We start from the raw sequence: 26,634 nt of genomic DNA on the forward strand, positions 1-26,634 counted from the left end.
TGGTAGAGGAAGAAATTTTGTAGTGTCGGCATCACATCGTCGTCATCCATGCCTGAGGCTCCATATGACCTTACCTTTATGACCTCAATTTCTCCAGCCATACTACCATCATTTCCCTTAACATTTCCTTTCGATATTTGGTTAAAGCCACCGAATATCTCGCTGGGAAATTTGCCCCATTGCATGGAGTTAACATACATGTGTCCAGGGTCAACAGCTAGTACCTGGTAATCCGTATGAGAACGTAAACATTAGAGGAAGTGTAGGAAAGCGATGACAGTGTGAATGAATCCCAAGGCAAATGGGATTCCAGCAAGGGTAGGCATCACGATTATAGTTACTCCAATCATAGGGAACGAATCCTTAGTCAGAACGATCTGATACTCTACGGCTGAGGCCTCAATAGTCTAACTGAATATGACACAAGGTCTCATTTTATCGTAAACAGCTATTCTCTGTGCTTATGCGGCGCATAATACCCATTCCCGATAGGGGAAATATAACCAAGGGGCCACTGGGATAGTGGCCGGTTCCGGGCCAGTCACACTTTATTAACAAAATCCCAGGGCTAACAGGCCTCGGTTGCGCCTGATTGCATGTGGCAGGTATAAATCAACAATAACCGCCGTGGTTGCCCGCAATAGCCACAAAATCTGCAGGAGTTATGGCCTCACCAGCCAGTCTCAGCCTCGCGCGCCCTTGGTCTCCTGTACTAGCGAACAGGGGTGAGAGACCAGAAAAAATAAAGACTCACACCCCACATCTCGGTCAACCCAACCTCGATTTTCTTCAACCATTAGCATTTTTTAATGACCGGCCATCATGGCAAATTCAACGTGACAATGTTATTTTCCTAACGGTAATCCATCGAGCGATGTCCCTTGCTCCTCCGACGAAGCAACTGGGTGTTGCACCTCCTGGGATATATGCCTATCAAACGGACTTTGTCTGGACGTTGCCCATCAACCCTACGTGGCGTCTCGAGGGAGCTGCACAGATAAACAATGGGGTGATGGGTGTCCACAGTACTGCAGTTGGCACACCTCCCATCAAGTACACGATGAAAGCAGTGCTGATCGAGATACCTCAAGAGGACGTCAATCGGGACGGAGGCTGCTCCATCATTAACCTCAGCTACGAAAACGGAATAGCGACATATTGCTGCGGCACTCCTATCACAAAAGGGACAGATGTCATCTGTCCAGAAGGAATGGATAACTTCCAGATCCCAACGGGGCACGCGCTAACCGGTGTGGCTCTCTTGAGCAATGTTTCCTCATCGTCAGCGACGGCGTCACCTTCTTTTACGGATACGGCGACACGAACCTGTCATGGCACTGCGATTGGAGCTGGTGTAGGAGTTCCCCTGGGCGTCATCGCATTGATGGCACTGGTGTGGGCGCTGTTCGAACGAAAAGCAAGACAAGCAATGCGGACACAAGCACCGCCAACTGCAGTAGCATCAGACAAAGGCGGCCCCTATGTGCGCAGTCATAATGGGTCGCCATCAGGCTACTGCATACACGCGACGCAGCTGAACTAATGGATAGAAATGGATAATGGAGCGTCAACGGCCAAGTTAATACCCTGACGGAATTACAATCGCAGTGCAGTTATGATATGTGGTGTGATGTACACAGATTTTTGATGCAAGATTGCAGAAGGTCAGGTCTTCAGAGCTCTATTTCAACGGCTCCATCTCATGATAGATATTATTAGTGATTAAGTCATGTTAAGCGCAGTGGATATGTACACGGCTAAGTACCCTAATTTATAGCTGACGCCTACATAGCAGACATCATGATCTTGATCATACATGTTGGAACAACTAATGGTTTAAAAATCTGTCGGACGGATCATTCTTAGAGAAACAAGAAGAGATGGGAATGAGACATGAATCTCAGGTACACAGGTACACACTCCTAACTCAACAGGCTCAATCCATCTCCTATAAAGTCACATCACAACACGCCAGTCCCACATTCCATACATCTAAAGAAAAGAAACCTTCTTATAGATAATCTGTACTATTAGGGAATTTCCACTGTATCATGGCATGTATGTGCTACACTATAAAATCACAGTGTCCTGGAACAATGCCTCACAAACTGAACAAAAGTGCCGTGCATTGAATATTGCCAAACTTGGATACACTGGTTCTATCTCATTAGCCTCAGATGGATCGAAGCAAACAAAGTATGCATTAGTCTGTCATCTGATTATGGCCATTGTCGTGCTCGACGGGATAGAGTGAGTGGGTAGCAACATTGTAGCTCGTAAGGCATCTCGGCCAGACTGTGTCAAACTGCTCGGAGGAAGACATCGTCGAGGGAAATATTGGACGAGAGTATTCAGCACAGGTTGTGATCTGTTTTTCTCTTTGATAATATTTCCCTATCCGTATCATCACTGACCAATGTGTATGAAGCAGGAGAGAAAGTATGATATATTGAAGAAGCTAAGTAAGTTTGCCTCAGGCTCACTACACGTATTTCCCCCTCGTTCCCCCCTTGTTCGTCTGACTCGTCCCTCATCAAAACATTTACATTCATCACTATCACAGAGTGTTGGCCTCATTCAGAGCGACAGCCCTTAGACATACGTAACAGTGACAGAGCTGCTCGAAGTAGAGACCGAAGTCAAAACCTGGTTGTTCTGCTTGATATCCATAAGAGTGGCACCAGAAGGACCAACAGTGGAACCGCCATCGGTAGCCTGAGCACCGCTGAAGGTGACGGTGCCAAAGTTGGCAAACGGCACCAGAGAATTGTTGGACTCAAAGTCCTCAACGATCCACTCGGCGTTGTACTCGCACAGGTTGCCGTCCTCACCACCATTGAAGGTGTGGGTGACCGACTTTCCCTTGGTCACGTTCTCAACAGTCGCCGTGCCAGCGGTCTTGCTGGTCGCATCGACGGTGACCTTGATCTTGTCGCCAGCGGAGATGGAGATGCCGCTGAAGTCGTAAGCATAGTCGGGGTACCACTCGTACCAGGCGCCGAAGGAGACAGAGCTGCCCTGGATGCAGAAGTCGACACCGGTTTGGAGGATGGCGGAGCTGCACGTGTCACCGTCGATACCGACCCAGGCGGAGGCGCAGTACTGCTCGCTGGAAGAGCCACCGCTGGGGACTTTGGGGGTAGGGACGGTGAACTCGCCGGTCACGGCCGTGTATCCTGAGCCGATGAGGACGGCACCGGCCCAGTTGGAGCTGTACTCGACCTGGGTGGTGTTGCTGAGCTTGATAACCTCGGAGGTGCCCGGCTTGTAGGGAGGGTGGCTCGATCTGTTGGAGGCGCGGGCCATACGACGGGCATGGCGAGCTTGACGCTGTGCTGTAAGGGGGGCAGCAATGGCAGCCGTGGCGAGCAAGCCAGAGGCGAGGACGGAAGTGAACTTCATGATGGTGACGCTGACTGGTCAGGAAGAGAGTATTGCTGTCGAGGATGAGCTTGAGGGCTGATGGTAGTCAAGAAACTGCGAGTCTTGCTTGAGCTGCTGGACATTTTGGACCGGGAATCCAGCTTCAATTTATACTTGAGCACCAGACCACGCATTCCTTATCTCTGTGTAAAAACGGCTCCTACGCAAGATGCCTTCTCGCTTGATACTCTCGAACTAAGCAATTAGGATCCAAGCGACTCCGCTCTATCATGAGGTGAGGAGAAGGACCGGAGACCGATGGAAAATAGCATCTGATGCATATCTAGTGATCAGATTGGGAATATTCTCCGTGAGAAGCGCACCTGCACTATCATTTCTCTGTCCTCACAAGTGAGTTGATGTGCAAATTAAGCAAGTCCAGCGGAGATCTTCTCGCCTCGCCATGAGAGAGCCCGACGAGACCAAGGGACTAGATGAGTCTGGCCCAAATGAGCTCGAAATGTCGCTTCTCTGAGGATCTTGATTGGTCTCTGTGTGAAGAACGTCTACCCCTCCTGAAATTCATCAGAGGATTGATAACAGCGGGCACGAGGGCATGCCGTTGGGAGCAGGTCATGTCTACCATTACTTGGCGATCATTGCCATAAGAGTCAAGCATTGCCAAGATCTTCAAGCAACAAAGTATACGCACGCCAATGAAACCAAGACTATGAATGAAGCCACTGTGTAGATACTTGCCGTGCCGGACTTTCATTGCCAGCCTATCGCGCAATCTTCAAAAGTTCTGCCAAATTCGCTTTTTCGCTAAATCAACGGACCTCCGACGGTGCTTGGGGTGCTCGGATACGATCAATATACTCAATGATAGTAGTAGCCAGGAAGGAAGGTCAAAAATGCACAGGGAAGTTGCAACTTACTGCAGAGTTAGCGGTTCCTCTAGTGTTCAAAGGGGTTAGAGAACGGAGGTTAGATGCTACTGTGGCGGAGACTAGCAAAGTTGGTGTCTGGATGGCGCGGTTACACCAAGCTTTGGTCAAGCATCTTGGTGAATGATAAGCATCGTGGGTGAGTTTGGCGAATATGGTCAAGAGACTAAGTAGATTAGGCTATTGTCCTCGGCAGATGGTCGATGTAACGTTCCGCTGAAAAGGGGGAGCACTCCATCAGTTTAGATTGATTTTGATATTAATTTCTGCAGAGACAATGCAAGTGACGGCGCCTGATGACCAAGTGGGGGTGTTCTTTCTTCACCCCGTCTTCTTATCAACGGCCATTGATGTCAGTTATTGAGCACCGACGCCCTGTCCGTGCTGTCTTCCTCCGGATATCCGGGACATTGCAGATTGTCGTAGAAACGTGAGGAATAAATCTTATCGTGCGTAGTTCCTTGCTACCAAGGACTGTCTGAGAAGTAGTTCACATTCTGCTCGGATATTTTGAGGATATGGCTTCAATCACTGAGGCAGTCTTTATCATCATTCAAGGCGTATATGCTCCCTGTTTAGATATTGTAAATTTGTTACTGTAAAGGTAAAAAGCATACCAGTTTGGTGGACAAGAGACAATATCCGTTGCTGGTATTGTGATTGGACAGTACAAAGTCGAACAAACAGTGAATCAATTCCTCTAGTACCTCTTGTCCCTTCCATAAATAATGTATCAGTTCTGGTACAAAATCATGCCGAAAATTAAGATTATTCCCCCTTTGTCTTAGGTTAGATCCAGTCCCCATTGTCATTGACTACATCTTTTCTTGCTTCGGAAACAATGACTTTGATAAAGTCGCCCAGGGCATTGGAAATAAGAAAATAATGTATAGAAGGCATTAATCAATGTATGAGAGATTAACAGGTCATGGCTCCATTTCCTTGTATGTTAATATTGTATGGCAAGCTATTGCTCTACAAGAAGTTCCTAATGTCAACCAATATCGGTACCGGCTAATGAATATAATGGTACGCTGTCTTCTGCTCATCCAACGGCAGGAACAACAAGGATCTTATTATCTTGATCTTACGGGCTTATCCCATTCAAGCTTTATCCCTTCAGAATAAGAACATACTGTGTAGTTTATTAGGCCATCAAGTCTATCTTAACAACCATCACATATTTGACAGCATCCAGTAAGCCTCAACCTGATAGCTATATATACATCACCCGGAGAATTATAGCACCCTTTGTCCCTATGGATGCAGCATGGACAGTCACTATACATGTCAAGCACATGATCCACAAACCTCGATGTCAAGATCGTCGTTAACCATGTCTCAGAAGACGAGATCTTGTCGATCTTGGGGCTTGAAACGGATGATCTGCACATCTGATGCAGATCGACGATCGGCAGGGTAACCTACTGACAACATCGCTTTTAGCGAGAAGGTATGTTGTTTGATGTTTTCACCGACGGCTTAGTCTCGTCCTGGAATAGTTGCCTGGGATGACATGTCTGGGTAGGCAGGGCTACACTTGCGATGGTGATCAATTAGCGGCTGACAGTCCGCTGATTTTGCTATTAGGACATCTCGAATCTATTGACTCTGCCATGCAGTGAGCGCTGGACGTGGGTGGACGACGCCAGTCTTAGGAGTCGTGTTAAGGCAGGATTACAAACGACGAGGGTTTTCAAAGCCAGTCATGTATCTTCATAATTCATGCGTATTAGCAGTAATTTCAAGGTAGTGTCTGTGTTTGGGCCAGATGAAGATTTTTGATATATAAACTACTGGGCGACTTCATTGGTTCCGGAATATATTGGAGGTTGAGAATGTTCAGCCGAGTCCAACAACAAAGGTTGAGCATATAATACATTAATGAGGTCTCTGAGTAGCTTACTGCTCAATAAGAGTGTGCGATACATGGATATAAAATGATACCTTATTATGAGTACCTCTCTACCTCTCCCCTAGGCAAAAAGTAGTGCAACACGTGATTAAAATCAACTTTTGAAAACATCAACTATTTACAAGACAAAATATCAACAAAACTAACTAATATAGAATGCCATATAATTTATATATGAAATCTAATCATCATAGTTATTACCTCCTTTTAATCTAATAACCTGTTTAATTTAATATGGCATCTTTGTAATCTGCTTCTGGATTGTCTCCTGCGGGACCTCCTCCCAACCTTTAAAGAAGTATTTCTCTAATTCTTCTTTTGAAAGGGCCTAATATCTTTGTTTTATAAAGCCCTAGAGTGATTTAATGTAATTCAGATCTGGACTATTAGGAGGCTATATTATTTTATACTTTGTTAGGCCTAACCACTGCCAGATGTAATTAAGATAGCCTGTGGTAGAGTTGCATAACCGAACCGCAAAAATCGAATCCAACCCTCACCGAACCCGCAGTGGGTTGGGCTCAGGGCCTAGCCTAGGGAATCGCTTCGGGTTCGAGTTCCCTACCCCGGGCCCGATTCGGGTTCGGTGAAAACCGTCAGTTTCAATTTCTGCGGTTTTTGCGGATTAGGTGAAACCGCCCAATCCATTTTAGATAGAAATCACTAATTTCTAGTATTTCACTAATAATTTTGATATCACTAGATAGCCCCTGATCCAGGCTATCTAGTGATATAAATATTAATTTAAAATACCTAGTGGTTGCTGAGATATAGAGGAATAATCATTTTCATCATGGGGTGGTATGAAAGTGGTATAGATATATATATATATGCAACTAATAGTTAACAACCACTATGGTTTAAAAATGATTTTTTAACCACCCCCCATTCAGCCCTATAGATATTGAATTAAAATTTTAGATATAGATTAGTATGATGATAATTATGATATATTTCATATAAAAATAATAATTTTTGATTAGCATAGTGATATTATGATAGATAATATGGCATTCGATGAGGCATTGAAATTCAAAAACCATTAAAATTCACCAAGGGGTAGCGGTTTAACCAACTCAAAATCAAACCAAATCTAACCATGGTTAGTTAGTAGGGGCCTAGCTAGGCCTAGCTAGGCCTAGTAACAGGTTTTTGCGGTGAAACCACCACCAACCCGGATCAGATCCGGGTTGGCTGCGGGTTCTAAAATTTGAACTCGAAATCGCAGCGGTTCGGTGCCAACTGGTTTTGAACTCACCTGAACTCGCACCAAATGCAACTCTAGCCTGTGGAGTGTCCAGGAGCATTATCTACCTGGATATAAATATAGTTATATTGCTAAAGTAGCTCCCTAGTATAAGGGAATAGCTTTTTCTCTAAGATTTCTTACTTATAGTGCCACTAGTTAATGCCTTTAATATTAATTTTTTACTAAAATAGCTTTAGTCTGAACATTCGCTTCCTGCCCTATCAAGAATAGACAGATATTAGTCACTTTCTATAGATTTTTATATAGTAAGGTACCTTAGCTGGTCAGCTATCTCTAGATATGGATTAAAGAATCTATGTAACTTCAAATGCTTCCTTTTACTAAGGTATAACCTCTATATTTCACATAGAAATCTTAGAGGCAGCCTCCTATCTCTATTCTTCAGTCTCTAGATAGAATATATGGCAGGGACCTTTTGAATTATATATAATAGCCCCCTAAAACATGAAATCTGAATAATTCTTATATCTTTACTAGACAGTATGTGGATGGTAAGATTACTTCTCTTATTTAGTTATAGATATATATTAATAGCCTTATATACCAGTTGCAACAGCTATTTTATTAGTCTAGATTACTTTTGCCCAGTCATCTAATATCTAGTGTTTATATTTTTTTGCCCATTCTAATCTCTTCTGCTTTTACTCTTTAGTAAGGCAAGGCTTCCAGGAATAGCGCCATCTAGAGATGTCCAGAGAGGTTAGTAAGGTTTAATCTAGATCTTAAAGATAATAAGGGTTTACCTATTAATTCCAAGCTTATATGCAGTATTTTAGAATATGTATTAATATCTAGGGAGCTCTGGATTCACACTCTTAACCTTATAATAAATCTATTTCCACTCCAGGTTTCGTGTACAGCGATTATCTTAAATTAAACAGCCAATATAATACTTATCTTAGTCAGAGAGAACCTTAGGCCTTCTAGATCTAGGCCTATCTTCAAGAATCTCTTCTTTTATAGGCTAATTTGGCTTCCATCCATGCTATTTAGCATGTTTCCGTACGCAGGAGACAGTAGATTTTGATAGGTCTGATTACTTAGCTGTAGTGCTGAGAGAATTACCTGAAATTTCAGTCAGGGCAAGTGCAGAGGCCCTTTTTGCTATATCTCTCTCCCTTTTCATTTTGTCCAAAGATTAATAGGGTGGTAATAGAAAATAGGTAGGAATCTAATGTTTTAATGGATGTGTTTGGAAACTATGTCACGTGTTGCACTACTTTTTGCCTAGGGGAGAGGTATTTGAAGGGCATAAGGATATGACGTCATAGCAGGAAATGTTGTGTGATTGGTTGAAGAATCTGCGAATGCCCCGCCGTCAGGCGCTTAGGTCAGTTTGCTGGTCGAAAGCATCACAGCTGTTGTTGATATTTCCCCCCTGCACTCTCTGGAGCAATCCTGTGATAGGATACAGTAAGAGTCATTGGAACTCTCCCTTCACCTTTCAAATGCTCAAACTCTATGTCCTCGTCTACAAAGGCGAACCTCTGGACTACCATGAATACCGCCACACCGCTTTGTACCTGAAGCAACCCGACAACCAAAGTTTCATCATGCACATCCTTGGCACACAGGGAATGTTTGAATATGCTCAAATCAAGAACAAGGATCCTTCTGTCGTGGGATCGCTTGCAAAAGTGGTGCCTGTAGCCGAGATCTCAGAGGTGATCGGCTCAGGGCCCATCCAGTCCACTATCGCAAAGACACTAATCAAGAACGGGCAGCAGGACCTGGACTGGAACTGTCAGCACTGGGTCGGTGAGGCTTTGAGTAAACTTGCAGAGCGAGAGTATATCACTGTTACGGAACGTGCTGAGGCTATCGATCGGATGATGGATGCGTGTCTCGAGGCCATGGATGATTGAAATGGACGATGCATTGTCCTGATCTTGTTGTCTACTGAGCAGAGACTTAAATGGCGCATGCGGCCGTGAGGCTGGATTTTCAAGTATTTTCAGCTTCAGAAAGTCGGCATACATATGCGCTCTTCTCGTCCAAACGCCTTGCGAGACTCCATACCAACAAGTCAATTCCTATGAACATCCAAACAGTGGACATATAGTCGCACACGCAAACGAGACTAGATATCCGTCCCAGAAGAGAATTCCTCCCACTCTTCCAGCTTCTTCAACGTATCCTGACACTTCTTCCGAATGGCCGCAACCGCATCCGGGCCCAGCGCCAGCTCATTCGGCCACTCTTTCCCCTTGGCCGCGTTCTCCCCCTTCACCACATCGATGATACGCGCAACGCCTTTCTTGGGATCACCTCTTTGCTTCCCACTCACATCGCGGAATGTCTTGAACAAAGCCCCGGTCAACTCCCGATACTCGGGGAACCTAGTCTCAGCGAACATGCTATTCTTGGCGCTCAGGAGCTCAGTACGGAACTGGCCGGGTTCCACCAAGAGCGTTTTGATTCCGAGAGAAGCAGTCTCTTGAGTGAGCGCCTCCGTTGCATCTGTTTCTGTCAGCATGGATACTAAGTTCTGGTTACCAAAATGGACTTACAGCGAAGCGCAGCCTTGGAGGCGCAATACGCCCCGACGGCAGGGTACGACTCCCACGCAGACATCGAGCCAATGTTAACAATCACGCCTTGCCTGCGTTCACGGAAATGCGGCAGGAACGCTCTGGTTGTGTTGATGGTTCCGAAGACGTTGGTGGTGAATTGCGAGGGGTAATCGCCAGCGCTGTGCGATACTGGTTAATTTCATTCCTGTGGATAGCGCGTCAGAGACTTACTTCATGTCCTCCAATGTCCCGAACTGCGTGTATGCCGCATTGTTCACAAGAATATCAACTTTCCCGTAGATAGCGATCGCATCAGAGGCCTTCTGGTTCAGTTCTTCCTGGGAGGCTGTCACGTCTAGCTGCAAGATTGCAGCGCCTGCATCGCGGAGATGGGCGATCTTGGCAATGGTGCGTGCGGTCGCGATGACCTTGTCCCCGCGAGAAAGGGCTTGAGTGACGAACTCGCTGCCGAAGCCTGAGGAGCAGCCAGTGATGAGCCAAACTTGAGCCATTTTAATGTCTTTTTGGAGAAATCCGAATGTTGTTTTGTATTTGTGTTGGAGTTGTCTTGGGACTGCTGGGACAAGAAGTGTCGGGGGTTATCGAGGAATTTATACCTTGCTGGTGCTACAGGAGATGACGACAGGAAGTTTACATCGGAAATAGGGCAGGAGATAATGTCGGTGATATGAACAGTTATTAGCTATGATGAGTAGACCTGTATGTAGGACCAAAAGCGATGATGTCCTCTCCATCGGAGGTATCGTGGTGTCACAGGTCTTGGCATCGCGAAGCCCGATGATTTTCGGGATTCTGCTAGTGCGTCGGATTACTGGCAGAGCTTGAGGAATCAGGCATACTATATCGGACTCTTGGACGGATGCTTATCTGATATAGCCAATCCAATCATTGAATCAAATAGTACTAGGATTTGTGTTATAATTTCTACTTGCTTGGATAACCAATAATGTAAACGAGTGTCATTCGTCTATAGTCGCTATCAAAGCAACCATATTCTATCTATATAATTTTCCATATTTGCTTGCTGCGTTCATTGTAGTCCAACTGTCCAAACTTAACCACTGTAGTCAATGGTAACAGCCAGGCGAATGGCACCACCACCAGAGATGTTCCCACCGATACCCCCAGCAGCCGCCTCGGCAGAGGTATAAGCATTGTTAACGGACGCCGCATTAGGAGTGATGCTGGAGCAAGTGCCACCCAGCGCATCACAGATCTTCATGCCCTGCACGGTCAAGCCCGCATTCTGCGCCTGGATGGCAGAAACATCGAAACCAGACCAGCCACCGTTCCCGGCGCTGCTGAAATCGAACTCGCCCCAGGTCGAGGCATACCCGCCGTTCGAGTCCTTGGGGATACTGCCGGCAGCGGCCGCGAAGCCGCCGTCGGTGTCGTCGTCAAACGCGACGTACTTGGTCTCGCCGGCGTTGAGGGTGAGGGTCAGGGCGGCGTTGCCGTACCAGCCGGTCATCTTGCCGTCGGGGCCGATCTTGTTCCAGAAGACGACGGTCCAGGGCTCAGTGTTCTGGCCGCTGATCTGCGCGACGTTCTTGTAGTTGGAGGCCGAGTCGGCGGAGACCTCGATGATGTTGCTACCCCAGGGGTTGCCGACGTTGCCGGCGTAGGTCTCGCCGCTGCCGCTGTTTGAGGTGCGGCTGCCGAAGCCAGCAGTGGAGTAGGAGCCTCCGGCTGGGGTTGCGGTCCACGCGGAGCTGCCGCCAGAGGCGGAGGATGAGGAGGAGGGTGCGACTGTGGAGGAGGCCGTGGAGGAGTACTGACGGCGCTCGTGGCCTTGCAGACGGGCCAGAGAGCTGGAGGTGAGGGCTGCCAGCAGCAGGAGAGACTTGGTGAACTGCATTTTGAGAGAGAGTGGGTGTCGCGTTAAGCGTGCTTCAGATAGTTGCAGAAGGCTGAAGGAATGGCAGTGTCGTTACTGACTGGAGTAACAACGAATCGATAATTCAAAGAGAGCGTCTGAAGTATCAAGCCAAAAAAGACTGAAGGAATGGAAGTGTGTATATACACGGTTAATGAATGCGGTGGTTGAAATGGAAGACTCCAAAGGGGTCCCTCTCAGACCCTTTTATAACATCCTGGGAACAAATTTTGGTGCCCGCCACCCCACTGTTTATAAGTCGAATGTGTGTTCTCGAACACCCATGGCGCTGGTGGATGTCATTTTCCTTGGTTCAAGAGGTTGAACCTTTGGATAGAGCCTTAGAATCGAGGACGATGGATCAGGGAATGGAATGCGTCAGCATGGACAAGTCGATGGGACTGGGGTTCCGACAAAGACGATGCCATGGTCTAGATCCATGCGGTTGTGTGCTCGTTGACAGCCTGACAGTAGCCTATTGGACAGTTTGATTGAAGACACTAAGAGGACATCTCTGGTATTGTTTTGGGATTGGCCAGAAACTATGGGTGGTACCTGAATTATACGATTTTTCAACGCCATTGGCCACTTCCCCTGGCCAGTGGCTCTGTGTGGGACCCTGGCTCTGCAATACATAAGAGTCTGGTTGTTGGAGGCAAGTTGCGTGGCTCGGGACCTGGATTATTTTTGGTATGCCTTTGTGTTGATTGTCCTCTTACTATGCTTTGCGTTTCAAGATCAAGAGACAAAGAACATAGACTTAATATTGTAAGGTGAAACCTCCTCAAAGGACAAAGAGCATATCGCTGGAGGTCTAGACTTTTGGATGTCGCGGCCAAGTGCCGGGAAATGACCAGAACACTCAAACGGGTTATTGGCGAAAGTGGACACGAATAACGATATCAGAAGGGCCTAAAGCCTTGTGGGTGGAGCTCTCCTCCACCAGTCTCTGACGCTAGGAGAATTGTAGCTATTGAGGTCTTTCAGTCCATTCCTGGGCTTGCCGATGCTAACTGATCGAAGTCAAAACGCAGACTCAGGGCCTATGTGCCACATGAACAAGCATCCAACGACAAATTTATTGTTCCCTGCTTCATGGGGTCTCTTTGATACTGTCCCTATTCGTGGCTTCTCCAAAATAGGAATTCCCTCGAAACTCCCCTGAGGCCGTCAAGTCAGGTGCTTTGTGTGCAAGCTGGCGGAACCATGGTTACATTTTTCTGGGCCAGGGGCAGAAACACAAAAAAATTTGCTTTTCAACGACGTCAAATGATGAGTGGTCAGCTTTGTGACTAAGCAAGGGAAATTCTTAATATTCCCACCAATCCCGTTACAGTCCATCTGCATTCGTCAACAGGCGAACCATGAACCATGGGATGTTTTATTGACACCTTTCGAAAAGGGCATTGGCCCTTTTTGTTGGCTCATGTAGGGAGCCGCTGTCGTAACTCATACGTCTATGCTAGGAATTCTCGGTGAAAATTACATAGAAGAAACTGGAGGTCCTAGATAGGGTGTGATTGACATTTTCATTATTAACAAAAGATAGAATCCATACTTCAAGTCGAATATTAGCCCTAAAACTGCCGAGTCAACGAACGCCCCATACCAAGGGCAATGCCACTTGATCCCACCTTATGTCACACTAGATGAGCATTCTTGCCTCTGCACTCATTCTTGTCTCGTAGAATCGCCGAATCTTTGTCGACTTTGGGCGAAGAATGACCGAGGCAGTGCCTTTCGTCGGCCTTAACTCTGTGCTGCCGATAGTTGGATAGTGGAAGAGTTATCTTTCCTGGTCTACAGGAGAAACCCCGAGAATGATATGGACCCTGTAAATCCAGTCATCTCTGAAACACAAACATTGCCAGCAATGATTCATCAAGAGAATAGTCTTGTATTGCCTCGCACTTGTAAAAGCAATTTTACCCGTTGGTCTAGAATACTCCTTCGCGGGGAGGTCATGTAGTACGTCGCACACACAAAGTTATTCTCACAATCTGGAAATCTTGTTGCTCTAGAACTCCATCGAAGCTTGATATGACACCCTGAATCCATCAATTTCTGCTATATGCCCTTTACCCCAGACGCTCAGGAAGCCATACCACGGAGCTATGCGGCCCGCAGATGGGTTATGCTTAGTTTAGTCTACGGGGCACTGGGGACGCCCACATTTGCTTCAAAATAGCTCTAGATTCTCAAATTCAGGCGATAAGCGCCACAGATTTGATGTTCATACTTTTCTTGACGGTTGATCCAAGGAGGCGCGAGTGGCTGCTAGAATGCATCTGTCAGTAAGGTAATGACATCAATCTCACGTCGCAGTCAGTGCTTACTGAAAATTTGGACAGTGTGATGGCGACATTCGACATCTCATCCGGCCACTATTTCAGCGTGTTGAAACGATTTCAGACAATTCGCCGTTACCATCAGATATTGGTCGATGAGTCAATGAAGACATCTTGGGGTTATTATAATCTACTGTAACTCGGTCTTAAATACAAACGAATGAAGAATGCCTATTGCAGATGTTACCCTTTTCCTCCACTAAAGTGAGGACGTTACTGTAAAACCGCCCCCAACTTCAGATGTAACCTTATGCACTTCCTAAAGGGGAAATTGGTATAGAGACGATGCGATCGGCATTGCTGACATAATCACTTGGACGATGCCACGCAGACGTCAGACTTACTCGACGGTCGACGAAGCTGGCGCTTGTTAGCTGTCTCAAAGTAGACGAGATTATCTGACTATTCCATACTCGTGTCTGTTGCCGGTACTGGCCGAAATGCTTACAGGCATGTACCGAGATCGACGCACTGAGGTAACATGCCGACCCGACGCTAAGACAACTCTGCTACAATGCTTGCCAATGAAATCGCTGCTATGATTCAGACCAAACAGATCGGTGTCGCACCTGTTAGGCTAGCTCGGACCTATGGCCCTATAGAAGAGTTGCTGCGTTTGATTGGTCGTGTTCCATGATGGTCAGGACTGCAGAATTACCGCTTTGAGAAACTGGTCTATTCGCATCAACATGCTGGTTTTGATGAAGATGTCTCGAAGAAATTATGCCTGCGGTAGGCAGAGCGATCCGCTCTGAGCTATTTAAACAGCTCCCTTGCCGACTGAGTCGATCGACGCAGACATTCGTCTTTCAACTCTCCCGCACCGCAGACAAACAATAGCAAGCGCAACAATGGCTGTCCTTAAAAGCATCACTCTGACTTCTCTGGCCCTCGCTATTGGTGTCACAGCCCAGTCCGCCAGCCCAGGTGTCGGTATAAACCCAAAGGCGCAAGGTGCAACAGAAAATGTCACCCCAAGCACCGGTCCAAACGGGTATAATTACTCTTTGCCCTCCTTTATCTTTGGTGTCATTGCTGCTAACAACAATATCTAGCTCCGAAGACTGGCTCAACACCGGCATCACTAGCAACGGCTGGAACCCTCCTTTCCTCTCCATCGACGATGTCTACACAATCAGCCTCCAAGACTTCTACAACGGCATTGGTTCCGCCTGCGCCCAGTACGACGGCTACTTCCAAAGCAGCGCATCCAAGTACGGCGTCAAACCGGTCGTTCTCGCCGTCATCGCTATGCAGGAGTCCTCGTGCAATGCCAACGCTGGTGGACCTACCCCAGGCCTGATGCAGGTCTCGTGCGACAATTACCCGAATGGCCAGTGCACGGATAGTATCCAGGATAATGTGGACGCGGGAACGCACTATCTCAAGTCGCAGCTTGATGCGTCAGGGGGTAACGCGATCAAGGCGCTGGGTTCATACAATGGGTGGTTTACTGCTGGGAGCGGGCTTAACGGGAACCGCGGTTTGACGCAGGACTACCCCTGCTCGGCTGAGGGTAAGGCGCATGGTATGCCCCAGAATCTGGATTACGTGCACCAGGTGCTGAATGGGTGGATTATGGGGTTGGATGTTTATGGAGAGGATAACTGGATTGGTACCTATCACTGTGATCAGTCGTGCAGTGATGGCAGTTTGTGCTAGGTGCCTTCTTAGTTACCGTTCTTAGTGATGTCTATAATGATGGAGAAGATATGTAGCCTGTATGGGATTTGCAAGGTCTGCATAATGTCTGGTTTTCCTAAGGGATCCTCCAGAGCACCTTGACCAGTATTTCACCTAAGGTCAAAAGGGAGAAAAACAACAATAGTGGCAAATATAGCATCAACGCAGCAAATCTCAGTTCCAATCTTGCTGTTTTGATTCATGTGTCAGAACAAAAGAGAAGGACTTCCGACACGAGAAAGTCAGTCAAGCTCATCGATTGCCACATTCGCAATTTGAGATCCTTCTCTTGATCAGCTCAGAAACTAAGTCCGCGGCGAACTCAGGCGTTTTAACGAGATACAGCTTCGCTATGTCGAGGTCTTCAAAAGCCTGCATATCCTGGACGTTATCCGCGACGGCCGCCACAAAGATCTTGCCCAATTCCGAGTCAGAGATGTAGTCGTCGTTCACCAGATAATAAAACCCCCAGGGGCAGTCTAAGGCGTTGACGGCGGAGGGAAGGTGCTCCAGCACTCGCTCTTTGAGACCAGGGATCTCGTACTCTTCAGCAAGGTGGTAAACCTCAAAAAGGAACTTTACCAGTTGGACAGGAAAGAGGCCCAGGTGCCAGGTATGTTGCTCATAGCTGCAGGTGTAGATGTACTCAATCATACAGGAGAATGCACTGAGGCTGTGTTTCCACTCCAGATCCACAGATGATTTGAACTGGCTCACGTTAGATCCGTCATTGTACTGAATCGATACGTTCCTCTGCTGAAGGACTCACTCTCCACTCTGTCTCGAACTTGTTCCTGAAGTATGGCGAAATACCAGACAGCACGATCTTGCTAACATAGAATTGTTCATCCTGGACTGTGAATGTGAAGTCAGAGAACTGCTCGTGCTGGTTGAGTCTATATATGAGTCTGTTAGATCATGCATGCATAACTTTGAATGTGGAAGGGACCTTACTCTAGCATCTTTTTCTGTGCACGCTCAATCAGAGCTTCCTCATTTTCGTCACGCTTGCGACGCATCGTAAGCTTCTATGAGCTGATTGATGGTTATGTGGTGTATTCACGAAGCTCTTGTAAGGTTGTTGGTAAAAATATTCCAAGGACCTGAGGTTTTGGTAGATGATTCGAGGAATGCAGATGGGTTAACGAAGGAAAGAACAAGGACGTTTATGTAGCAGCCCCAAGTGCTAGCGCAAGATTATCAATCGAGATGTAGATAACGAAGAAAAATGATAGTGAGATGAAGCTGTTGTATAGATGAAGGAGGAGTGATGATCAGCTCACTGAGTCGAAGCTGGTCAATTGAAGATATCGAGGTCCGAGAGAATGGTCGTCTTCTCAAGACTGTTCAAGCTAGATTGTTCTGAGCTGACGAGATCCACAAAATACCCTCATTTCAAGAAGGCCTTGTCGATAGAATATGTCGCACACTCAGATACTATGTAGGAGGAAAGGAACTGATGCAATGAATCTCAATGTTGATCTCAGCATGGTGGGGTTTTGGAAGATTGTTTCAACCTGGTGTAAAGGCAGACCAAACATCATAATGTCCCAATGAGCATTGTGAAAAATGTTTCCTTGACGGAGTCTAAGCCGAGGATGACAAGAAGAGAGAGCCCAAAGCGAGCAGACATCCTCAGCCAGCAGAGTGCAGAATGACAATTCTTGCAGATGATTTCCATGAATCCATCTTCCTTATCAAACCCTCTCACAGCCGTGACAAGTCTTCGAAGGCCCTAGCGAACAACCTCTTCGCTAGAGTTCAATGCGAAGGAGATTCCTCAGCGTAGGATTTGCTTGCACATATCGTGCATACGTCTGCTCTTTGGCCTATCCCCGGTGAGATGAAGAAGAAAGTTGCGCATATCCTTGATAGCAGTATCACAGGCTTATGTGCGTGGAACAAAGTGAAGGAGGTCTCGAACACCGACGCGTGCTCGACCAAGGCGCAAATCCTGTCTTTGGCTTTCTTGTGAAGCTGAAGACAAGGCTCTTATCTGCAACATGATAAACGTCACCATAAAGGTGGTTGGGTTGGTTCAACTATTCTCGTCGTCGAGAGCGTAGTAATACTTAGGATAAAATCAAGGACTGCTTCAATAACCGCGGACCGGTCTTCCGGTAGCGAGATAACCCGCTAAGCTGCTTTCTATCATGGCTTACCTACATTGCGCCTGGAACTGCCCAAGTATTTTCTTGCGCGGGACTTACCTTTCAGTTTCCGCTGGACGGGTCGATTTCCTAACTTCAGACGAGGGGCGATTCCCAGATACTACGAATACGGGGAGATATCTGATAATAGCATTTCCTTGCCGAAAGCCTCTGCATTTGCACGAAGCTATAGGGAAAACCTGTACAAGCAGGGAAAAACCTATAGCGAGGCTCTAAATCACACGAATTGATTGCTTGTTTCCGAAAGCACAGTGACATCCTGACATCCGTCGCTCACTTTGCACATCACTCTTCTTCTGGACCTCCAATACATGTATCGTCCTTCCCCTGGCCATTGTCCTTGCATTCCTCTGGGTAGCATGTGTCCCTCCAAACCAAATAGTCTTCATCTGACGTGCACAGGAAGCGTGAATCAAGGATATGATGGTCATCGGTAGGCCGACCCGCCCTCCCAAGAGAATCCTTAATGTCCTGGAAGTAGTTCCCTATCCAGCACCTCTTAATATCTCCACCAATGAGCTCAGGGAACGAGGAGTTCTACATACCCTTCTTGAGCAACGACGATCCACAGTACGTAAGCCCCTGGGTACATCTGATTGCAGTAACCCCTGTAACGGCGGCAAGAACAGCAAGCAATACGGTGGGTCTCATTGTGGAGGGTTTAAACGTAAATTAACGTGATAAATATGTTTGTTTGATCACTTTGGTGGAATTCTTGAAAATAGGTTGAGAGATGATGGGATTCAACGGACCTTTGTGACTTTATATGTTTAGTACAGGGCATAAGGTGCTGATATCATAATTAATGATTTGGTTTTGTTACACTACATTCACCTATTTCTAGGTCCTCTTGTTGCCAGGAATATGTGCATTGTCCACTACAATCACATCACATCGTCAGCACCACGCAAGGGGGTTGGGGTACTCAGCTAATGGCTTACTTTATTGCACTAATGCAGCAGGCCCTCATCCCAGCATTAACTAGCCCTGAAGAATAATGATGACGTGGCCGGCTGCTTCCTCTTGAGCCACTTCAGGCTAGGGCCATTCGCCCTGTTCTGGGTAGAATCTGGCAATCAGCCGGAGGTCGTCAACGGACCTCTTATATTATTAAGGGGACTATAGGGAGAAAGAAGAAGCAAAATCAGGGTAACTGGATAGAAATATTCACATGTGGCATCTCAAATTTCATAATCTAAATGATTTTAATTAGTCAACGTACCGGGAATCAGGGTCTCAAAAATGCATGAACTGACGCTGTTCCTAATAAGCCACCAAGCTGATGTTGAGCCAATGTGATTATGTGACCTATCTTATTTAGTCTGCAGGGCCGGGCCCACCTTCGCATCTTTGGCACCGGGAGTGCTTTTCAGCTTGCTGCCGTATCTTTCAAGTCATCACTTGCCCCGAAGATTTTCTGATGTTAGAAGATACCAGAAAAGGATGCTGAACGAACAACTTGCTGCACGTACTTTTTATTTCTGTCGGGGGCGTATTACAAAGACTAAGAACAATCTGCAAGCAGTAAACAAGGAACAGCACCTAATCCAAAAGCAAAGACAAACTATCGATTGATGCGTTTAGAGAGGGTTAGGAGACAACTCATGCCATTCGCCACTAACTCCTTATGAGCACAATAAATGCAGAGAGCAGGCATGAGGTCTTGGGGAGTTCATTAACTTACGTCACAGCAATTGGCACATAGCAGCCAGATTGCTCGACGGTAAGGATACATTGATCAACTGATGAGACCTCTAGCTTTCATCTCTCTCTCTGTCCATTTCCACAGCCGGTTTTGCAGATCTTCGGATGTAACCCCCCGTGGCATTTTCACAGTGCCCTTCTTTGCTATGGGCTCAAGATAGGTTCCTGATAGTGCTGCATCGAAACCTCTTCCTGCGATTGCGAAAAGCTGGGTCCAGCTCCCTTGGTCGGTGTTGAGCATGAAGCCGACTCTACGAAGTAGCCATATTACAGGTCTCGAGGACAGAATCGAGACTGCAAACATTTGAATATTGGCGCTCAGGTTGCTGGTGGTAAATTTATTAGCATATGACGTTATCGACAGGTTAATGTACCTACGTGTCTACAATACCAGGATGTAGAGGCGCCGTCCATATCCCCTTCTTATTGAGCTTGTCATGAAGTGAAAGAGCGTGAAGGTAGTTTCCGAGTTTGCTTTGGCCGTACCTTACCCAAGGGTTGCTGCTAGGGCCTGGCCCTTGGAGATTAATGTCTTCAAAATCAATGCCTTGGGGCGGCGCCATCTTGTGATTTGACGAAGAGACATTAACAATACGGACAGTGCCGGCTGGCACTGTAGTGGCAGTCAGTTCCATGACAGGAGTCAGGAGGAAGGTGAGCAGCCAGTGTGAAAGATAATTTGTCTGTTAGACACAATTAATAAGCAGTAGGACTCCCTTGGTAAATCAAATCGTCTTACCTGCCACTGATATTCGAACCCGTCCTCGGAAATTCCATTTGCCACAGCCATGATTCCTGCGTTATTTACCAGTCCGTGCAACCGCTTCTCCTTGCTGTCCATAGTAAGGGTTAAAATCTGTTTGACAGCAGCTCAGAACAGCAATAAGTAACCTTGGTGATCGTACCTAAGAAACTCCCCTGCCGCACTTTTAACCGAACTCAAGTCTAGCATATCCATCTTTAAAAAAGATATGTTTAAATCTGCTCTTTGGGTTCTGGCCTTGATTTCCTCTATAGCCGCTGTAGCCTTCTGAAGGGATCTCGCAGCCATATAGACTTTAGCATTGTGCTGTGCAAGATGTAGCACAGTAAATTTCCCGCTGAGACTGATTAGCCATCTCTATACCGATCTGGTAATGCGGATCTTTACTCACATTCCGCTATTCCCACCTGTCACAATGTACACCTTACCAGATAAATCTGGGATGTCGTTGGCTGGAGAAAACATCGCTGACGACTCGCAATTAGCGGTATACCCTGACAAACTGACTAGATGGAATGAGAGAAGATATAATAAATTCCCCAGTAATTTTGATTTTCGTGCCAGAAATTGTGTAGACCCTCCCATTTATATGACGCTCGCCGGCCACGGAAATTCTGGAGAGCCACCGGGTGCGATTCGCAGTACTTCGGGAGCCGGAACGCCTAAGGCTCCGGCAAAACGCCACGATTTCAAATCAACCCTCTGATTTTCCCCAATCTCGATGCGGAGTTTGACACGCGCTGCGGAGTGGCGGCACAAGTGGGGAAGCGCTCTAGTGTCCGTAGTGGATCCCGAGCCAAACGTTTCATTCTTGCAGAGATAAACCAGAGATACAGAAGCAGGTCCAAGCAGGTCCTTGAAATACGTTAGAATAAATCAAGGGCCGCCAGGTGAAAGTATACAAACTCTGCGCTGAGTTTCTGCGCTGTTGATGGTGGACCGGGATTCACCTGCCTGAATTCCTCGGAGTGTCTGATTTCCTGCTGGCTCGGCGGAGGAGAAAAAGTTAGTTCTATCCAAACTCCGCATTTACTATGCAAGACACAGGAGAAGAGCCCGACTGTATCGGATGACCGTAGGTTAAAAACCTTGATGGCACCTTTTGCGTACCATACCTCAGTCAACTAGCCCGGCAATTCTTGTCCTTTACCGCGCTTTTGTTAATCGCCAGCCACATCTCTTACTTTTGGTCACCGTTAATTCAACAATGTCCAGCGCTTCTCTGAGGTTCGACGGTCGCGTCGCTATTGTGACCGGCTCTGGTCGTGGTTTGGGCCGCGAATATGCCCTCCTCCTCGGCCGCCTTGGGGCTGCAGTAGTTGTGAACAGCACCACTCCTGCAACGGCAGAGGCCACAGCAAAAGATATTATCGATGCTGGTGGGAAGGCCATCGCCCACGTTGGTAACGTGGCAGACCGCGAGCTTGCGAATGCCCTCGTGAAAACTGCAGTCGATAAATTCGGGCGCATCGACATCGTCATCAATAACGCCGGAGGAGCCAATGGTTCTGACTTCGATCGCATTTCAGACTCTCAGCTTTGGGGCATGCTAGGGGTCCACCTGGGAGGATCGTGGAACGTCACGCAGGCAGCCTTGCCATACATGAAAAGCTAGAGGTTTGGTCGCGTCGTACTGATCACGTCGCCCATTATGTTTGGGAGCGCCTAGCAATCAGCTTATGGGGCTGCTAAGCTTGGCCTTCTGGGGTTGGCCAAGTCTCTCGCGATTGAAGGAAAGGAGCACAACATTTTTGTCAACACAGTTGCACCTATGGGTTTCACTCCTGGTTCGGCTGCGAGCGTTCAGGATGAGCAGACCCAGCACTTCATGAAGGAGCACATGCCCGCTCGCGATGTCGCCCCCACCGTGGCGTGGTTGGTCCACGAGGGCTCCAAAGTCAATGGTGAAGCTGTCGCCGCTGTTAGTAGGCTTGTTACCCGCATCTTCTTGGCTGAGACCAAGGGCTTCTTTGGCTCTGCGGACAAATATTGGACCATTGAGACTGTCAGGAACAATTGGGATAAGGTGGTTGATGGGAAGGACTACTCCGTCCACACCGACATAGCGGAGTTTGGCCCCAAGATTTTCCAGCGTCTTGCCACAGGCCAATAATTAGTTCAGACGACGTCAGTTTACAGAAACACTGGATATGAGAGTTTAGAGTCTCCTAGATCATGGTATCCAATCATAGTGACTCATATCATCTCTATATGCTGCACCATTGCTCGCTTTCGTAACATCATCCCGTTTTGCACGGCATCCCCCAACTCCTGGCCGTACATAACCCGCACTCCCTTCTGCCTTCACCATTAGGAAAAATCTGACTTCGACCAAGAGCCACATCAGCATTTCAGATTTTTAATAATTTGTATTGCTGTTGAGTTATAACCTGTCGAAGTTGTGACCGGATAGCCAGATCAAGAGAGAGAAGACAACGTAGGTATTCAATTTGAGTGATAAGGTCGACCGTCGACGGGAGTTCCAGTTGGAAAGAAAGAAGAAACAAAGAAGAAGAAACAAAGCTATCTACCTGTCAGCACGTATGTGCATCCATTGGAGGGGGCCCTGGCAGGAGCCCAACTAATGTATTTTATAAGTGAGTCGCCCATCCCAAAACACTACTAAATGCGATAAATTAGAACTGTCTATTTCAACAACCAAAAGTTAATTTAGTCCCTGGTCACATCTAGCTCACTCCTGGACAGGATACTGTCCAAGATCTGCATCAACTTTCCCTCACAACTGGAGACCATCTGGGGCGACCTCCATGCGATGAATCTGTCCGGTCGAACCAGAACACACCCGTCTTCCTCGACTCCTCGGTTCAATCGCCATTCGCCATAAACATCCACAAAATCCAGCCCAATCCCTATCCCATACACATTTATAGGAATACCAGTGACGTGAGCAATACTATGTGCAGCGTGCCGCCAAGCATCTCCCCAAATTCCCAGAAACAGGCAGGAAGCACCTCCTCCGGCCAGGTCATGAGTAGAGGTAAGCTTTCCACGTATCTGGATATCTAGCCAAGCGTGAGGTAGCCGGCTACCCGGGTATGTGCTAATCTGGACATTCAGGATCGGGTTCCCTTCTAAACTTGGCCTGGCGCTGCTTTCATCATTATGATATATCGCCAGTGAAGTGTACCACTGGTTATAGGCAGCACCCAGGCTGCGAACTTCTTGTCCTACAGCCTCCAAAGCACCGTGCAGCTTAGCTCGGCGTTCTGCTCCCTCCCTCGAGGCTTCTGACAGCTTAGCAAGCTCCTCAGATCCCTCTTCACGGGTGGGAGCAAACATTCCCAATGCTTTCCAAATGTCCGAATGAGCACGGATCCCTTTGTTAGACTCTCAAACAAGCATAGCGCCAACCGGCTGGCGTTCATGGCTGTACCACTGGAGCAGGCTTGGGCCTGCGATACCTTTCTCCACATACGCAATCTTCCATGCGAGATTGTACGCATCCTGAACACATGTATTGCTGCCCAAACCAAATGCGGGTGGATGGCGATGTGCAGCGTCGCCGACAAGAAAAGCTTGGGAATCATTGAGAGAGAACTCTTCCGCAACACTCTCACGCAGGGTCCAGCGGTCGAGTCGCAGAATATCGATGGTAATTGACTCGACCCCAATGAGCTCGCGCACACAATCGACGAGTTCCGGGCTTTCAGTTGTCAACCCTTCAAATGGTTCTGAGCCAGATGGGCCAAAACAAACCAATACCCATTCTTTCCAGGGCCTAACCGCACGCAGATGCGCCACAAGCCCAGGGAAAGTCTTGCGATCTGGCTGCAAAATCCAGCGTAGCCCAGCGCGGCGCTCTTCGAGAAGTATTTCGTCCAAATCTGCGCGGAGCAGAACGTTGCAAGCCTTACCGCCGCTCGGACTATTCAAAAACTTGAAGCCCAACGAGCGAGCTACGCTGCTACGCGCCCCGTCCGCCCCGAACAGATATCGGGTACGAATTTTAAACGTAAGGTGCGAAACATGATCCTGAACTGTGCAAGTAAACTCTGCCTTGTCGTCGCCCTTAACACGTTCAATGTCAATCAGCTCGGTCGAGAAGCGCACTTCAAAATTGTGATGCGAAGCGTATTGTATGAGCAGGGGCTCCAGTTGCATCCGGGTAAACTCGGCATAGTCACACGGAGATATAGACGATGTAGCTCCCTGTGTATAAGGGTTTGCGTTAGATTGGTAATGGGATGACTGGGAACAAAGGCTCACCATGGAGCACGGATGGTCGCCCCATGCACGAACTCTTCCGTATTCCTGTCCACCCATGCTGTAGCACCAGCGCATGGATTGAAAGACTGGTCCACGCAATGATTGGCCCAGCGCCCGCTCTTCTAGGCCAATGTCGCGGAGACACTCTGAAGCACCGTCAGTTCATGGAGAAGACAAGCTAGGAAAACGGGTTCGATACCAAAGCCGAAAGGGTTGAATGTATGGGCCCTAGGCGTATCTGCCGTTGCAGGAGCTTGCGATATAACAAGTCCTCTTAGACCTATTTTGCTGATTATAACCCTTTCTCCTGCCGTAGCGTTCTGACTATGCTTACCATTTTGGCCAAGGAAAGCTGCCAAAGCCGCTCCCGCCGGCCCATCTCCAACTACTAGAAAATCCGTTTGTACTTGAGGGTGCATTATCCCAAGAAAAGTAGTATGAAAGCTTTATACAAGCAATTGACTTTTTGTTGGGCGCTCTAGGTCCACGAGGATTCCCTCAGGTTTTCAATGCGTGAGAAGGCCCATCACCCGCACTACTCGGCCGCAGTACATTCCATATTCGGAACCAGAAGCCGCTCTTCGGCCGAGATAATTTCCTTTTGAGTCCGATGTGACCGGATAAGTTGAACCGCTACATCTTGACGAAAGTGCTACTTACTGATGTTTAGATGGTTCAGAACCTTTAAGTGGGTTACAGTGAGGGGCCCGGGCTTCCGAGCCCACGCTCGCTTATGCCTGGGTTCTAAAATGGTTTGGAGTATATGCTGCGTGTGTACGGAAGGTTTTGGGTAGTGAGATTGGGCTAACTATTTGTATAAATCCGGGCTGGCGCCAGTCAAGCTGATGGTGTTAGTTGAGGCATCTCTCAAACGATTGGGCACGAACTATATCGATGTGTTACAGATCCATCGTTTCGACTCAACGACTCCAATCGAGGAAACAATGAAAGCCCTGGACGACCTTGTCCGGTCAGGACGTGTTCGTTACATCGGGGCGAGCAGTATGTGGGCGACACAATTCGCCCGTATGCAGTTCTGCGCTGAACGTAACGGCTGGACGAAGTTCATCAGCATGCAAAATCAATACAATTTATTGTATCGTGAAGAAGAGCGCGAAATGAATCGATTCTGCAACGACACCGGTGTTGGGTTGATCCCTTGGGCTCCTCTTTGCCGAGGCCACCTGGCGCGGCCACCATCAAAGTTTGGCTTGACCCCTAGGAGCGAACTAGAGAAACAAGACTCGCAAGCTTCTGGGCTGTCAGAGCAAGACCTGACTATAATAAGACGGGTGATCGAGATCGGAGAAAAGCGCGGCTGGCCAATGGCCCACGTTGCTCTTGCGTGGATCAACAAGCGTATCACAAGCCCCATAATTGGTTTCAGCAGTGTTGAAAGACTGGAACAGGCGATTACAGCAAGGGGAAAGCGGTTGAATGATGAAGGATCGATACCTCGAGGAACCTTACCAACCGAAGCCTGTCATTGTTGCGGAGTCTCTTTAGCCTTCTCATTCGCAGCTAATGGAAAATGCAGATACGGAGGAGGGGGTGGAGAAAGGGATGGAAGATGAAGAAAGCACTTTATGTATGTCCTCGTTCCTTTTTGCAGCTTGATTGAGATGTGGACATGTTTGCTACAGAAGGCCCAGACTTTATCACTGGAAGCTGGCTTAGAAAACCTTTGATGGGATTGATGATAAACTAATGGCTTGAGTATCTACTGTGGTGTGGATGTATCCGGCCAACCGATAATTCACACCGAACTAATCTCCACGTGTAGGTGGACTCGCAGAACATGTCGGCCACTTCTGGGATTGAGCAGTTGAAGGA

At 47.5% G+C, this 26,634-nt stretch overlaps 11 protein-coding genes across 11 annotated transcripts; 5 read left to right on the forward strand and 6 right to left on the reverse strand.

The window, feature by feature from the left end:
* Nucleotides 1–874: 874 nt before the first annotated feature.
* On the forward strand, nt 875–1,543 carry Aspvir_009313 (uncharacterized protein; the record flags this gene model as incomplete). Its single annotated transcript, XM_043272460.1, has 1 exon — nt 875–1,543. The coding sequence occupies one exon, from the start codon at nt 875–877 to the stop codon at nt 1,541–1,543; it is 669 nt and encodes a 222-aa protein (XP_043128395.1).
* Nucleotides 1,544–2,592: 1,049 nt separating this feature from the next.
* Aspvir_009314 (A4/G1 family peptidase) lies at nt 2,593–3,402 on the reverse strand (the record flags this gene model as incomplete). The annotated part of the gene is made up of 1 exon (XM_043272461.1): nt 2,593–3,402. The coding sequence occupies one exon, from the start codon at nt 3,400–3,402 to the stop codon at nt 2,593–2,595; it is 810 nt and encodes a 269-aa protein (XP_043128396.1).
* A 5,541-nt stretch (nt 3,403–8,943) lies between these two features.
* Nucleotides 8,944–9,360, forward strand: Aspvir_009315 (uncharacterized protein; the record flags this gene model as incomplete). Its single annotated transcript, XM_043272462.1, has 1 exon — nt 8,944–9,360. One exon carries the CDS (start codon nt 8,944–8,946, stop codon nt 9,358–9,360), a length of 417 nt encoding a protein of 138 aa, XP_043128397.1.
* Nucleotides 9,361–9,575: 215 nt separating this feature from the next.
* Nucleotides 9,576–10,520, reverse strand: Aspvir_009316 (putative short-chain oxidoreductase; the record flags this gene model as incomplete). Its single annotated transcript, XM_043272463.1, has 3 exons — nt 9,576–9,955; nt 10,006–10,187; nt 10,240–10,520. The coding sequence occupies 3 exons, from the start codon at nt 10,518–10,520 to the stop codon at nt 9,576–9,578; spliced, it is 843 nt and encodes a 280-aa protein (XP_043128398.1).
* Nucleotides 10,521–11,083: 563 nt separating this feature from the next.
* Nucleotides 11,084–11,887, reverse strand: Aspvir_009317 (putative allergen; the record flags this gene model as incomplete). Its single annotated transcript, XM_043272464.1, has 1 exon — nt 11,084–11,887. One exon carries the CDS (start codon nt 11,885–11,887, stop codon nt 11,084–11,086), a length of 804 nt encoding a protein of 267 aa, XP_043128399.1.
* Nucleotides 11,888–15,104: 3,217 nt separating this feature from the next.
* Aspvir_009318 (putative extracellular soluble lytic transglycosylase) lies at nt 15,105–15,915 on the forward strand (the record flags this gene model as incomplete). Its single annotated transcript, XM_043272465.1, has 2 exons — nt 15,105–15,247; nt 15,309–15,915. The coding sequence occupies 2 exons, from the start codon at nt 15,105–15,107 to the stop codon at nt 15,913–15,915; spliced, it is 750 nt and encodes a 249-aa protein (XP_043128400.1).
* A 273-nt stretch (nt 15,916–16,188) lies between these two features.
* Aspvir_009319 (uncharacterized protein) lies at nt 16,189–16,955 on the reverse strand (the record flags this gene model as incomplete). The annotated part of the gene is made up of 3 exons (XM_043272466.1): nt 16,189–16,644; nt 16,706–16,832; nt 16,891–16,955. 3 exons carry the CDS (start codon nt 16,953–16,955, stop codon nt 16,189–16,191), a joined length of 648 nt encoding a protein of 215 aa, XP_043128401.1.
* Nucleotides 16,956–19,845: 2,890 nt separating this feature from the next.
* Nucleotides 19,846–20,601, reverse strand: Aspvir_009320 (uncharacterized protein; the record flags this gene model as incomplete). Its single annotated transcript, XM_043272467.1, has 3 exons — nt 19,846–20,137; nt 20,190–20,494; nt 20,551–20,601. 3 exons carry the CDS (start codon nt 20,599–20,601, stop codon nt 19,846–19,848), a joined length of 648 nt encoding a protein of 215 aa, XP_043128402.1.
* A 1,180-nt stretch (nt 20,602–21,781) lies between these two features.
* Aspvir_009321 (uncharacterized protein) lies at nt 21,782–22,687 on the forward strand (the record flags this gene model as incomplete). The annotated part of the gene is made up of 2 exons (XM_043272468.1): nt 21,782–22,079; nt 22,251–22,687. The coding sequence occupies 2 exons, from the start codon at nt 21,782–21,784 to the stop codon at nt 22,685–22,687; spliced, it is 735 nt and encodes a 244-aa protein (XP_043128403.1).
* Nucleotides 22,688–23,244: 557 nt separating this feature from the next.
* On the reverse strand, nt 23,245–25,220 carry Aspvir_009322 (uncharacterized protein; the record flags this gene model as incomplete). The annotated part of the gene is made up of 4 exons (XM_043272469.1): nt 23,245–23,912; nt 23,997–24,744; nt 24,802–24,947; nt 25,001–25,220. The coding sequence occupies 4 exons, from the start codon at nt 25,218–25,220 to the stop codon at nt 23,245–23,247; spliced, it is 1,782 nt and encodes a 593-aa protein (XP_043128404.1).
* A 525-nt stretch (nt 25,221–25,745) lies between these two features.
* Aspvir_009323 (uncharacterized protein) lies at nt 25,746–26,389 on the forward strand (the record flags this gene model as incomplete). Its single annotated transcript, XM_043272470.1, has 2 exons — nt 25,746–26,283; nt 26,339–26,389. Coding segments are annotated over 2 exons (589 nt in total), but the record flags the coding sequence as incomplete, so codon positions are not given.
* Between the last annotated feature and the right edge of the window lie 245 nt (nt 26,390–26,634).

This window comes from Aspergillus viridinutans, assembly GCF_018404265.1.
Source record: "Aspergillus viridinutans IFM 47045 DNA, scaffold_8, whole genome shotgun sequence".
Taxonomy (NCBI): domain Eukaryota; kingdom Fungi; phylum Ascomycota; class Eurotiomycetes; order Eurotiales; family Aspergillaceae; genus Aspergillus; species Aspergillus viridinutans.